The sequence below is a fragment of the Magallana gigas genome, chromosome 3 (genome assembly GCF_963853765.1).
Source record: "Magallana gigas chromosome 3, xbMagGiga1.1, whole genome shotgun sequence".
NCBI lineage: Eukaryota > Metazoa > Mollusca > Bivalvia > Ostreida > Ostreidae > Magallana > Magallana gigas.
In genome coordinates, this window is record NC_088855.1 from 52,411,700 (window position 1) to 52,426,232 (window position 14,533).

The 14,533-nt window shown below is 35.4% G+C and overlaps 2 protein-coding genes across 2 annotated transcripts; both read left to right on the forward strand.

Annotated features, from left to right (window-relative positions):
- The first annotated feature begins 92 nt into the window (after nucleotides 1-92).
- On the forward strand, nucleotides 93-3,924 carry LOC105330418 (uncharacterized). Its single transcript, XM_011432086.4, has 4 exons — nucleotides 93-283; nucleotides 1,379-2,150; nucleotides 2,256-2,979; nucleotides 3,117-3,924. Exons 2-4 carry the CDS (start codon nucleotides 1,388-1,390, stop codon nucleotides 3,859-3,861), a joined length of 2,232 nt encoding a protein of 743 aa, XP_011430388.2. The 5' UTR covers nucleotides 93-283; nucleotides 1,379-1,387; the 3' UTR covers nucleotides 3,862-3,924.
- Nucleotides 3,925-7,229: 3,305 nt separating this feature from the next.
- Nucleotides 7,230-14,416, forward strand: LOC105330419 (DNA replication factor Cdt1). The gene is made up of 10 exons (XM_034480770.2): nucleotides 7,230-7,879; nucleotides 8,485-8,697; nucleotides 8,832-9,061; nucleotides 9,744-9,941; nucleotides 10,118-10,257; nucleotides 10,697-10,815; nucleotides 10,988-11,176; nucleotides 11,299-11,424; nucleotides 13,006-13,207; nucleotides 13,787-14,416. Exons 1-10 carry the CDS (start codon nucleotides 7,274-7,276, stop codon nucleotides 13,936-13,938), a joined length of 2,175 nt encoding a protein of 724 aa, XP_034336661.2. The 5' UTR covers nucleotides 7,230-7,273; the 3' UTR covers nucleotides 13,939-14,416.
- Nucleotides 14,417-14,533: the final 117 nt, after the last annotated feature.

Here is a 14,533-nt window from a genome sequence, read left to right on the forward strand (position 1 = left end):
AATACAGTCTTATTGCAATGTTATTAATCAAGTGAATTAATCTGCAATATGGGATTAATTAATCGCTGACGTGATCTGTGCGGGACGGGTCTCGCGCCACGCGACGTCTGCCGCACTCCCGGGGTGCGTGGTAACCGGATCATCTTCCAGATGTTTCGGCAGCTGACAGAAGCTCCTCTACTGGTGCGTGATCCATAAATAGTATCAGACTATCTCGCCACGGAGGAGTTATTGCCACACGAATCTTCGACATTCTTCTGTTGGAAACACGGCGATTCTATAGGTATTTATAGACCGGTCTTTATTTACTTTTGTTGATTAACATTGTTTTTATTTCTTTATTTTTACAAACTTTATAAATCTGGCCTATGTGATCATCTCCAACACGAGGTACGCATTTCAACGTTGTACAATGCGGCATATATCTCTGCGGCCACACTGACCTGCAGTTTTAATTTTGTACCATATGAACTGTACATATTCAGTGGCCCATTATAATTGTGTCCGAAACCTTCAATAGTATTGGTTGATTAGTGAAGAATCAAATGTATACAGTGAGTGTGCCTTACTACATTCGCCCCCTGCTGATCGCAGATGAGTCGGCTGTAAGCTGATCTGTACCGTGGTGAGGTCTATACAGCATTAAATTGTATGTTTACATACTGAATGTTATTTCTTTCTTTTCGTCAACCAAATGGGGAATGGAGTACTTATATTTAGATGGTGTAGGTTTAATTCAAAATTAATGCAAGTATACGAATGTTTAGCAATGAACAAACTGCATAGCATTACAAAATACATACATAGGATACGTATAGGTTAGCGGAACATCTGGGTTTTTCCCAAAACATTGATGTCATCTGTTATATATCGTATGGAAAATTAAGAAATCTTTTTTTCACAGTTATTTTAACAGCTAAGTTAAAATTTCTCTTTTATCATCCATATAATTTGGATAAAATTTCGTATCATCGACCATTACATAGATCTATGTATAAAATAAAGTAGACCTATAACACTTAACATTTGGCAATTAATTTAGCTTTATAAACTGCATTTGCTCTAATGGGGCAGGGTAAAAAAAAACCCATACAGCGCATATGAAATTAATGATGTTATAACCACTGAAAAATGTTTGTTTTTATTTGAACTTTTAGTTATAATGTGGTTTAAAGAAATTTTGCAAGAGGAATTGCATTTATGGAGTTAATAAAAAAATAGCAAGAGTAGTAGAAATAGGTGAACAAGCATCAAGTTATATGACAATACACGTAATTAAAAAAACACCGAAACACGCTTTTCTCGTTTAAAATACGATCTATTGAATGATATTAATTGGTTAAATTTTGATTCAATTTTATGATTTTTTTGTGTGTAGAACCTCAATATGACTGAGGACAAAACTGCGACCGAGGACTTCCAAGCGGGAAAATACGCTGAAGCAGTGGAAAAGTATTCAGCATTAATCAATGCAACTCCCAACTTTTCTTCTTACTACCTTAAACGGGGACAATGCTACCTTAAAAGTAATAAGTATAAAGAGGCTCTCCAAGACGCGCAGAAAGCTTCATCTCTGGGCGAGAAAAGTATGGAGCTGGCCATGCTAGGAGGAAAAGTGGCCACCAAACTCCAGATGTACGAGGAAGCCTACCGATTCTACAAGATCGGGGTAGAGTTGGACAACACTAATACAGACCTGGTGGAGGGACTCAGAAATCTTCAGCAAGCCATTCTTGACGAATACGAACTAGAGGGGGGAGAGGACGCTGAGAAAGGTTACTCCGCCGTAGACTTCTGCTCCCAGGACCCGTACCCAGGGGACGACAAACTGCTGCAGATAGAACAGAAGATTCTGGAAAACAAACACAACATCCAGGACACCATTCCATGGAAGGACTACAAGGACGGAGGAGAGTTCCGGGGCCAGGCTTCAGAGGCCGCGATAGAGGCGCACAGTCTGATGGTAGCGGGCAAGCTTGAGGAGGCCGTGCAGAAGTTCACCTTTGCCATAGAAACGGAACCAAACAACGCCATCTTGAGACGCCTGCGCTCTGAGGCGTACTACATCATGGACGACAAAATCAACTCTCTGAGGGACTTGTGGGCGATTCCGAAAAACCAGAGAAGGGTGGAAGTCTGGCGACTAGGAGGTATGTTACAGAATTAAACAGATAGATTAATAAAAACAAAGCTTTGAAAAAAATATAAGAATGTTTTAAAAATACCGGTAGTTCTGAAACCTTTATGTTTTTCAGGTCAAATATTTCACGATCTGAATTTACCATTACACGCCGAGCTTTGGTTCAAGAATGCAACTCGGCTCACCGATGGCAAGGATGAAGGTGTCAAGATTCTATTCCAGCGAACAAGAATCCAGAGGCTGTATGCTCCTTTATGCAATAATCTGGCCATAAATGTTGAGTTCTCTGACTTCGGTAAATGTGTAGTGGCCAAAAAAGCCATTAAAGAAGGAGAGGAGTTGTTTACAGAGAAACCTCTGATAATGGGGCAGGTTATGGACAAGGACAACAACTTTGCCTTGTCATGTGACAACTGCGCTGCTTCTATACTCACTGCTGAAGACTACTTTGGAAGCACCTTGGAAACTATGGAGCCTGATTTGAAGGAACTGATTAGAGAAAGTTGGCCAGATATCCCAACAGTTGCATGCGATAAATGTCAGAAAGTAAAGTATTGTAGTGAGGATTGTCGGCGCCAGGCGTGGGTTAGTCAACACGAGCTCATATGTCCTGCTAGGAGCGAAGCCACGAAAAAACTCCACGAAATATCGCAGAATTTAGGCCATGGTGTCGCTGAAGATGGTGTTTGGAAAAACCTCTGGGACGCCCATTTCAGTCCATTGTTTCTAGCGAGGGTGTGGTCCAGTATCATATCAGCAGCTAAACACATGATGAAAGAAAGCGACGGATCGGTGCCTACAGCAGAGCAGTGGGCCAAGGCCAGGAGTCCATTCAGAAAGTAAGTTAGAAGCTCAATGACAATTGACGAAACGGGTCTTGCTTTGTGCTAAGATATTAGAATTTTCAATGCCAGTGACTATTTTTGACTATATTTTGTTGCTTTTTGTCTCTAACGTTTTCCAACTCTTCTTTTAGGTTCATGGCCTTTGGAAACTCCTCGGCCGCCGACAGCATGCCGACGATCTTGAACCTTATCCGCGAGATCTTCAAAGATTGCGGTGACGGGGTTCAATACAAAATTACCGACAACGAATTTAATGGCCGATATTTTCAAGCTGTGTGTAACCTTCAGACCTTCTCCTCTCCCATTACTCCCTACCACCGCTTCATGACTCGAGTCTCCAAGCTCGGCGCAGAGGATACAAGAGGTATGAGGATGCTTAAATATCTACAAACAACACCACACCTCAACACATACTGTGGTCTTTTTCAGCTGCAGTCGTGTCTAAACCACTCTTGTACAAACAATGTACAAGTTAGTGATGCTGAGGTTGAAGGTTATGGTGGGGTCAAGGTCGTTGCTAAAGCTGACATCAAGAAAGGCGACGAATTGTTCACGACCTACATTGACACGTCAATGCCGCGGAGATTGAGGCGGGCTTGGCTTTTCCGGTCATTTAACTTTTGGTGCCATTGTCACCGCTGTGAATTTGAAGGAGATGGGCCAGAAGTTTGCACGGAATGTCAAAAGAAGGCGGAAAACAATTCTCTGTTTCTTGCATGTGGACAGTGCCACAGGGCATGGTATTGCTCGGTGCCGTGTCAGAAGTCGGCATGGCGGCGAGGGCATAGAAAGATATGCAGGAAAACAAAGTCCTCAACAGATGCAGCAGCCAATCAGGACTCAATAGAATTGTCCAATAAGGAACCAGAGAAGTAACAAGTTATCGGTGTGATAGTCTGTATGTCTAGATTGTATTCTTAATAAAAGCACATCAGAGATTGTCTTCTTTTGATTTCATAAGTAAACTTTCATTTTTAAATTCTGAGCACTAGCTTGGTTCTCTTATCTTCTGTCACGATTTGTGCTTTCTGTCACAACACTGAAAGCATTTTTTTTTACCCATTTCATAGAAATTTATCAGAAATTTCAAAAAATTTAAACATTAAAGAGAATCAGGTGAAAGAAAATCAAATAATATGGAGAGCCATACGTGAGAGATAGAATTCATTTGACTCAGTTGAATAGATATATATATGAACAAAAGGTACGGGTCATTTCAACAATAAAATGCTCTCTTTGGTGATTCATGTGGGATATGAGGGTAGCGACATTGCAGAAAAAATACATAACCAGCGTTAGCGGGTTATGTAAATTTTTTCTGCAATGATCGCTACCTTCATAACCCGCATGAATCATTAAAGAAAGCATTTTATTATTTATATTTACGTCTTTCTTTTGACAAATTAATAAATTGATTATCAAAAGTAAGTAAAATTCTCTAAATTACTATTAATGTACGTATGTACGTTAGCTAAAAGAAACAGCCAAATTGTCTCCTGTGAGACTGAGTCTGACAGCATCATGATTATTTCGTGCAGTCCGTGATTTTTCTTAGGTCGCTGTAGGTTTGGACCAATCGATAAACAGGGCGTGTCAATTTCACTCCTGTCAGTTTCAGCAGCTGTAGATTTCGACCAATCGATAAACGGGGCGTGTAGATTTCTATAGAGCTATGAATTAACTATAAGTTTCCGTAAGAAATAGAGGTAATAATACTCGGTAGGTGTAAATATAAAGGAATGACGTGAATTCTATGGCGAACCGTACGCGAATGATTTACGCGCATGTCAGTAACTATTCGTTGTGTTACCTTTTGCCAAGTGTGTTGCTAACGCTTAGGGTAATAGAACGAATTATCAACTGTGTCTTAACCAATCAGAATTCAGTATTTAACATGAAAGTATAATAATATATTTACATCTACAAAGTAGAATTCCCTCTATTTCTTACGGAAACCTATAGTTAATTCATAGCTCTATAGAAACAGCCAGCCAGACAGAAATCTACACGCCCCGTTTATCGATTGGTCGAAATCTACAGCTGCTGAAACTGACAAGAAACTGACAGGACAGATATAGACACGCCCTGTTTATCGATTGGTCCAAACCTACAGCGCCCTTGAAAAAATCACGGTCTGCACGAAATAATAATGACGATGTCAGACTCAAAGTCTCCCAGGAGGCGATTTGGCTGTTTCTTTTAGCTAACGTACTTGCGTACATTAACAGTAATTTAGTGAATTTTACCTACTTTCATAATCAATTTATCAAATAGCTAAAAGAAAGATGTTAATATAAACAATAAAATGCTTTCTTTAATGATTCATTCGGGTTATGAAGGTAGCGATCAATGCAGAAAAATTTACATAACCCGCTAACGCGGGGTATGTATTTTTTATGCAATGTCGCTACCTTCATATCCCGAATGAATCACCATAGAAAGCATTTTATTGTTAAAATAAAAGCAGTTAAGTTTTATAATAAAATAAATAGTGCCTGTTTGTGAGAATAAGAGTTGAAATTGACACCCCTCGAATACCATTCTCAACCTCTGCTTCGCGTCGGTTGACAAGGGTTTTATCAGGGTGTCAATTTCAATTCTTACTCTCCCAAACAGGCACTATTTATATATAATAAACATGTTACTTAAAACTTACATCTTTATATCAAGTATTATTCCCTCTATTTCTTACGGAAACTTATAGTTGATTCATAGCTCTATGGAAACAGCCAGACAGAAATCTACACGCCCCGTTTATCGATTGGTCGAAATCTACAGCGGCTGAAACTGACAAGAAAATGACAGGACAGATATAGACACGCCCTGTTTATCGATTGGTCCAAACCTACAGCGACCTGGGAAAAATCACGGACTGCACGAAATAATCATGATGCTGTCAGACTCAAAGTCTCGCAGGAGACGATTTGGCTGTTTCGTTTAGCTAACGTACTTACGAACATTAACAGAAATTTAGTGAATTTTACTTACTTTTCATAATCAATTTATCAATAAGCTTAAAGAAAGATGTAATATAAACAATAAAATGTTTTCTTTAATGATTAATTCGGGTAATGAAGGTAGCGATCATTGCAGAAAAAAATTTACATAACCCGCCAACGCAATGAGTTTATTTGCAGGCTCATAGTACATTTGCATTTTCTGAGTAAACCGTATTTAATGTCTTAATAAATACATTTATTACACAATCTTTGTTTTCCAACACGGTAATACATTTATATAGATGTCGATAAAGTAATTATTTGCATAATTTATATGTACTTGGAGCGGGAAGGGGGTTGCTCTACTTTTTTGCAATATATTTTAGACTTTTATCCAAAGTGTATAACTTTAGAAAAATTAATAAATTAGTCTACTGGTCCACTCCTCCCATATTCCATTGTCCCAAGACAAGAGCAAAATTCCAAAGATCTTTAAGCTTTGTGTTTTAATCAAATTATACATGTAAGTGTCCATTAATGCCAACGAATTACATAAGATTTAAGAGGTAATTTTTGTGGATTTTTACTATGGTTTTTTTTTGCTTTTGTTTCTTCGATTTTTTGTTGGGTGGGAGGGGGGAGTAGATCTGTCCGTTCTCTCCAATCAATTGAAATTAATAATTTCGAATATTCTATAATACGATATCAATTTATTGACCAATAATATGTCATCATTGAAATTCAAAATATGAACTTTTGAGAAAAGTTGTATGAGAAAAGGAATAATTATGTTAATCGGGTTCAAATGATATTAATCAGTGGCCCGCCAGTACCTGGACATCAATATTTCTTGTATGTTTAGTATTTCACAATCTCGATGATTGTATACTTTTTACTACAAGTACTATTATAAATATCTTTGTTCACACCTCCGGCAGCGCTCAGCAGTAGCGGATTTCCCCTTTAAAGTTAAAGACAAAGTTAAGAGGAATTATTTTTATATTTTAAGTATCATGATTGTTCAGAACCATCATAATGCACTCATCTTAATCGTGGCGGCTTTTACTTTCCCTCCTTTGTTTCAATTTTATTGCAAATTTGATTGACATTAAAATATTTCAGCATAATTTACATTTTCTATTAGATCTTTGACTGGCAATATACCAAGAACAAGTGGATTTGTAAATATACAAATACATGCGCGCAAAAACCCCCCAAAACTTAACGACAATGAAACATGTTTGCAGTTACTTTGGGATCAATCCGGAAAATGACACCCTGATACGGAAGTTTTCATTTTATAGATGATCACGTGATCCCCCGCGCAAGCGGGAAAATTGACAACAACAATGGCGCAAGCACGAGTAACAGAGTTTTACGCGACCAAGAAAAGAAACGGAGATGCACAACCATCAAAACGCCGAAAACTACAAATTATTTCAGATGTGTCTGAGACGATTCAAAATGAATCCGTCACCACAAGAGCAACGCGATCGTCCGCCAGAAGGAAGGGAATATCTGCACCTGTAAGCGCCGAACCAGAGAATGTTTTGTTTACACTTTCTTCGTCTGATAAAAGCAGCAAATCGGCATCAACGAAGACTCCCAAACAAAGATCCAGAAGAATAAAACAAGTTAAAGGGCAACAATCTATTGTTGATGCTTTGGGATCGCGACCAACTTCCCCAAATAAAATTTCAAATGGAGAGGAGGTAACTTCTGCATGGGACGAGCACGATGGTCCCCTGACGCCATCAAAGAAAACTAAGCAGGACAATGAGAACCCAACAGAGGGAAAGACAAAGGATACCAAAAAGCGAACCAGGAACCAAAATGTGATGACGCCACTGAAAGAGGAGAAAGAAGAAACAATCAAGGCGCCTAGATCGAGAAAGAAGTTACAGTTACGTGCCAATGTTATAGCTTCAAGTGAAAGCGAAAACTCAGAAAACGAGGTAATTGTTTGTGGGTTTTTTTTTTTTTTTTTCAGGATTGTTAAACTATTATGGATTATCATCAATACCTAGAATCTATTGGCACTACTTGTAAACAAAGCCTGTTAAAACTGTTGCCTGAAGGCATTATTATTTATATTAAATGTGTCAAGAAACTGGTTTACATAAGTCATTGATTTAATCCATTTGACTTTAACAGAAAATCTTGTACCTTTTTAGAGTAAAACTTTATTGCTTATGTTTATTATCTCTAGGCTGTGCAATGTTTAATTAAGAGGGGCTTATTTGTGTAAGCACAATAATTTGAATGTAAATTTTATTTCCTTGAATCTCAGTAAAAAAAAAGTTTTAATGTTAAAGAAAGTGCCCAGGAAAAAAGCTTATCTTAGGACAAAGCAATGCAATCAACATTATTCAAATTTAGGTACAGGGAAAATAGGAAATAAAATAGTTATTCTTGAGATCAGTAAAGACCTGCAATTGAATTGAATTTCTCCTCCCATTGGCTCCCAATCACATCCCTGTATGTAGCATGTTGAATGGATCTAGCATGTTGAATGGATCTCAAGAGACTTATGTTTAAAAAAAACATAACTGATTTTTAGGTAACAGAGCCACCAGCTAACAGCGAGAAGCAGAAGTTTAGAGATGCACTGGAGCTTCCTACCACCCCCCTGGCCATCTCCCCCCTGCCAGAAACTCCAGAGGTTGTCAGACAGCAAATGAAGAAAGGTCCCAGTGTCCCTACTTCTGACAAAGTCCATGCTGCAATGGATAAATTAAAGGAGCTCGGTAAAGAGGGAAGATCTTTGGAAAAAGTAAGAGGATAGAATGAATTAAGTGTTGTTGATCTCATGGATCTCTCTGCATTTGAATTGAAATTTTTTTTTAATTGTTAATTTGCGTACAATGGAATGAAATCATTTTGCTTAAATTCTGAATTTCTGATTAGATGTCCAAAGCCAATGTCAAAGACAAACTGCAAAAGTGTGGTAAACTGGAAGATCTTAAAGCACAGCTGTTGCAGTTGAATGAGGCAAAGAAGCAAATTAAGAAAATCAAGGAGTCAAAGACAAGGCCTAAACCAGAAGCCGCTCAGGCAAAGCTGGATGTACCAGCTCTTGATAAATTTGAGGCACTAGAGGTCCAAGTGAAGCAGTCCGATAAATCAGAACCTGTCAGGTAGTTAATATGAAAACCAAAGTATGAAACAGTGCATTCCTGAATGACTGGTTGATGCTATTTTATGGTGATCTGTGTATCACCATAAAGTTGTCAATTATTGGAGAAACTGGTGACTGTGTTGCCTACTTCTATATATAAGATGGCTAAAAGCAAATTTGTCAACTACTTGCAAAATCAATCAACAAGCGGTAAAGAAATAAAATTCTATTGATAAAAACAAAACTTGAAAATTATTGATAACTTTAATTGAAATTACTTATGTCTACAATCAAATTATTCTTGAAAGTGATGAAATTTAACTCATAATATGTATCACAGTCACAATACACATGTGACTATACGATACATGTATCTTGAGCCCTTATAATCAATATGATCGATGTATTGCCATACCGTTCTAATATTGGTAAAGGTAATTTTTTTGGTTAGAAATTTATTCAATATCTTGTTACTAGGCTATATTTTCCTTTTTAAAGTTTTTGGGAGGTGAAAAAAATATTTGTTCCTGTCATAAAACATTTATGAGCTAAATTTTGAAGGACTATTCATTGCAAGGCTTTGCAATGTTAGCACCACTGATATATATATATATATATGTATTGGACAATGATCGATAAAAATGAATGATATATCAATATTTTTATATTTAAAAACATTGCTTGCATTTTGAATTTTGTAGCGAGCCAAAGGCTCCTGCATATGAGAGATTCCACCACCTGGCAACCCCTGCCCCACCTTCCCTGTCACTGCCTTACAAGTACAGGCTATTGGAAGACATGTTTAAGAGCATGGATACTGCAGTCAGCATGTTACATAATCGGTCGGAAATCTGCACCTTCTCCAAACTCAAATCAGCTGTTCAGGAAATGACAAAAAGGTAAGCATGAGAATTGGTATTGAAACAATTACTTTGTAGTCAAATTTACCAAGTTAATAAACTTTAATTCCTTTGATAAGAACGATAAGTTTCTATGGAAGAAAGACAAATGCTATGTTAAATGTTACTGCAATCTCTCAGAAATTTTTGATGTTAGAAATGACATAAATTTGCAGAAACTTTGAGCAAAAAAATGTTGGGCAGATAAAGACTGTGTATCCTGAGGCATACACCTTTAGACAGGAGAAAGGACTCCCAGCATTTGGAGGGAAGTGTCATGATTATCAGCTCACAGTGGAACCCAATCTCAGTAATGGTAATGTCTTGGATTTGATACACTTTAGGGCACATTTTTATTGTTAATTGAACTATGTTTTTCCAGCTTAATTAGTTAAGAGTAAATATTGTGAGTACCTGCATCAGTTTAAGGAATTTTGTTGCAATTTTTATTTTGACAAAGTCTTCTTTTTTTTAATGTGATTATAAGTAGAAATAAGTATATTTTAGTTTGGTTGTGGAATTAAAACTTAATTTATAAAAATTAGGATATGCTTTATAGGAAAAAATAATGCTTCTTGTCTTCAAAATTCTGTTAAATAAATTATACATTGCTTGGCCATAGTTATTGAGTTACATTTTCTATTTATGAAAATAATGATATAATTTATCATGTTTAATTTTAAAAAAAAATAATGTATGTGGATTTAAGTTAAGGAAAAAAAAGGAGATTATTACCCCCACCTTTTTTGTAACAGAGTCTGAGAAGAAGTTTTCGACAAAGTCTGGTAGACCTTCATTTACAGCTAAAGACATTCTGGAAAGGAAAACTACATTTCACAACAAGCTGATTTCTGTGGTCAAAAGCCATCACAAGGTATTTTAATCATACTGAAGCTGCTATGAATTATGTATACACATTTTAAGTTAGTTTATTTGTGTATTATATTTTCATGATCTTAATTCTGTTTCATATATGAACTATGAATCTGTATGAAGTACTTGATAATAAGGTTTAACTTAGTTTTGAAGTAAATTTTTCTTTTCAGAAATTCCTTTCTTCTCTATCAAGACCCCTTTCTGTCCCTGATGACAAAATCACAAGGTGGCATCCAAAGTTTTCTCTGGATGAGGTGCCAGATATTCCAGTGGACAGCCTGCCCGAGCCACCTTACGTCAAGAAGTATCAGTCAGCAAAAGATGTGCTGCAGGATAACAGAGCCAAGCTCCCTGACAGGGTCAGTACAGGAAATTAAATAACGGTTGTCAGAGATGAAGGATAATTAATTTAATTAATAATTAATTAAAACTCTCCCAACAATATCTTCGTGCTAATGTTTAATTCATTTCTGCATTGCAGGTGAAGAAGGCCCTTAATTCGGTAGCCAAGGAGAATACGGTTAAAGAAAGTCTGAGTCCAGTGGAGTCTGCATCAACTAAACCTGCAGCACAGTTACAAGGGGTTCCCCAGTCGTTGCTAGAAAAAGTAAGAACTGCTTAAATTTTTTTTTACATCTACATTAGACAAGATGAAGAAATTATATGTTCATTTCTTATTATAATAGATAAAATCTTTAAAAAAAATTTTTAGAAATCCAAATCTCTGAAAATTAGATAAAATCTCTGAAAATTATAGGTTCATTATACCCCCGCAAACGAAGTTTAGGGGGGTATATTGGTTTCACCCTGTCCGTCTGTCTGTCTGTCCGTCTGTCCGTCTGTCTGTAGACGCAACTTTGTCCCCCCTATAGAATTTTTTATTACTGCATGGAACAGTTTGAAAATTTGTACATATGTTGAACACCATCTGAAGATGTGCACCTGCAATTTTTTTTAAGATCAGACAAGATTTAATGATTTTATGACAGTTTTCATTTTCCTTCTTCTATATATTGTACACTAATGTTGAAAAGTAAGGGAGGTAATCCTTACAGATTTTATTAATTAATTAATAGAAAACACTCTAAAATATATTTATATAAATACATCCAGATGGAGTTTTTTGTCTTTACGTCTTAATTAATAAAAAAAAAAATTATTTTTTATAAGTATTCTATCAGCTGACAATGCAAAGTTTTTGTTTGTCAATGATAAATTCTTAGGAGCTAATGAGAACATCAAAGACAAGTGTGGCTGAATTCATTTGTCCCAAGGGAGCCATTATCTGAGCCATGGTTCAGATGGAGCATGTGTTTAGGGGAAATTGATAATCTGTAAAATGGGTGATGGTTTTGGGGCTATTTTAAAACTGTTTCATGTAAACCAAAAGGTCTATCATTATAAGGAAATAGATAATATAATTATTAATAAAGAAGTTAAACTATTTTTAGAGGTTGTTTAAATTTATTTGTCAAGTAATTTGATGAAGTGACCCTATTGGGCATTAATTTAAATGAAATTCAAAATTACTGATATGATTGTAGTGTTTGGGCAATTTTAGAATTGTTTGTAATATTAAATTTTCTTTTTTACATATTTTTACATAGTATGGTAATTATGGTAATGTTTTGGGAGTTTATTAAATTTAACAAGCTCATCAAAGAAAATCATAGTCCTATGGGATCAATTTTCTGATATGGAGTTCAATAGGAGAAAGTGAGGAAAATTTGAAACAACTAATTGCATCTGTCAAGACTCTTATTAGAAAGATATTGAAAGTTTTATCAACAGAAGAGCATTGCTTGGCTACCGGTATTTCTATTCACTGCAAAGGGAGGGGTTATTGTCATTTTGTTGGTTTTTCTTTAAATCAATTAAATTAAAAAAATATATCATCAAATACATACATTTGTAAATGTATTACTGTTATAGATATGTATTTACAGTGAAATTCTGACAATTTTGATTTTAATTTTTCTTTGTTAACTATTTTTTTTACAATTCTAGAATTTTTTTTTGTATGTGTTCCAAACCTTAATTATTATTCAATTCAATTATTTGTCCCATTTGAAATTAGCCTAGCGGGGGTATTAGTCCCATTAGGACAGTTCTAGTTTTTTATGGAACAAAATCTCTGAAAATTAAAGATTTATCTCTTAATAAGCAAAATCTCTGCTTGTACTTGTAGATCCGAGCCAAAGAAGCAAAGAAACAGGAGATGAGTATGATGCGTGATCCCAGTGAAGACAAACGGACTTTGATGATTCGTCGGCTCCCAGAAATGATGCGCATTTTGAGGACTCATTTTGTAACAGAGAAAAAGCCTGCTCTCCCAATGCAGAACATAATTCAAAAACTGGCTGACAGTTACAAAACAACAATAAGATTTGGTAAGTTTTGTATCCTTAAGTGACTGTAAGTCATAGTAGTTTTAAAAATACAAACTAAAAATTCATTTTATGCCTACTGAATTATCATTTATGTAGCTGTTAAACTGCTGTTGATTACCTTAAATATGCCAGAAGCTATAAGTTAAGGAAAGCAGTCTTGTTTTAATTTTGTGTCCTGATTCTTTCTTAAAGATACTAATAATAATTTTAATTATCTATTGAATTTTTCTCCTGTTTTGTTGTATAGGCCATGAAGGACCTGGTAATTACCATTTAGAAGTAAACAATCTTTGTCTTGTGTCATTGCATAGAGTCTGCCTATAGCTATATCCTACAATTGGCAGGATGATTTATATGATGAATTGTAAATGAGTATGGGATATCAAGATAAATGTACAAATATAAGTTAATCACAAATATTAGTATGCAATCTTTTTGAGTTTTCATATCCTTCCAATGAAATTGGTGATGCATTGTTTTACCATTTTTGTCAATCACTATTAGTTATTTGTTATTTTGTAGATAATAAGGCTTACATGTACAAAATATGAAAATTGTTATTATTCTCTTTTTTTCCAGATGATGTAGAGACCCATATGAAGCTCTTGTTAGATTTTGTTCCTGAATGGCTAACAGTGGTTGAAATCAAGAAAGGAAAATATGTGAAAATGGACAGAAATATAGAACTTGGAACACTGCAGGAGAAAGTTTTAAATATGGCTAAATCATGATCCTTTGTACTTAATGCATATCTTATCATGTAAATAGAGTTTTTTGAGCGTGTGTTTTTATGATTCAACTTAGATATTCTTGTCAATTATTTATCATTTTAGTATTTTGTACAAGCTAGTATTATACATGTATCTGGACAATCAATTTTTATGTGCATGATTTTCTTCACTTTTATGGAAAGTTTTAAATGGAAAGTTTTAAATTTACATTATTTTTAATTGTGATTCAAAATAATTTTCCCTATCATTTACTTTGATATTGTTCTGAAATAGCTTATGTACTAGATTGGTATTTTTAACAATTGTATTGCAGAAATGATGAGGATGGTAATATTTTTTGTTTGTGTCTGTAGTCAAATGAGCAACCAAATTATGATAGATTTAGTTGTGTTTATCTTCTTTTTTGCATCATGTTGTAATGGCTGATATTTTGTTGATGAAACAGATCAAGTTAGGATTGAATAAACATTTCATTGTTCATGTTTTCCTGGTTTTACTTTTCTGTTAGTCAAGTCATACAAGTGAAAAATAAATGGAGTCTGACAGTGACTTTGTTGCCAGCATAAAAAAATCTCAGTATAACTCACTTTTAGGT

What these genes read in the sequence shown, in the direction of transcription:
- LOC105330418 (XM_011432086.4), top strand. Translation starts at nt 1,388, where the DNA reads ATGACTGAGGACAAAACTGCGACCGAGGACTTCCAAGCGGGAAAATAC. An exon ending in GGAAGTCTGGCGACTAGGAG is followed by an intron (nt 2,151 to 2,255) that starts GTATGTTACAGA and finishes TATGTTTTTCAG; the next exon opens with GTCAAATATTTCACGATCTG. An exon ending in GCCAGGAGTCCATTCAGAAA is followed by an intron (nt 2,980 to 3,116) that starts GTAAGTTAGAAG and finishes CTCTTCTTTTAG; the next exon opens with GTTCATGGCCTTTGGAAACT.
- LOC105330419 (XM_034480770.2), top strand. Translation starts at nt 7,274, where the DNA reads ATGGCGCAAGCACGAGTAACAGAGTTTTACGCGACCAAGAAAAGAAAC. An exon ending in GGAACCCAATCTCAGTAATG is followed by an intron (nt 10,258 to 10,696) that starts GTAATGTCTTGG and finishes TTTTTGTAACAG; the next exon opens with AGTCTGAGAAGAAGTTTTCG. An exon ending in CCCAGTCGTTGCTAGAAAAA is followed by an intron (nt 11,425 to 13,005) that starts GTAAGAACTGCT and finishes TTGTACTTGTAG; the next exon opens with ATCCGAGCCAAAGAAGCAAA.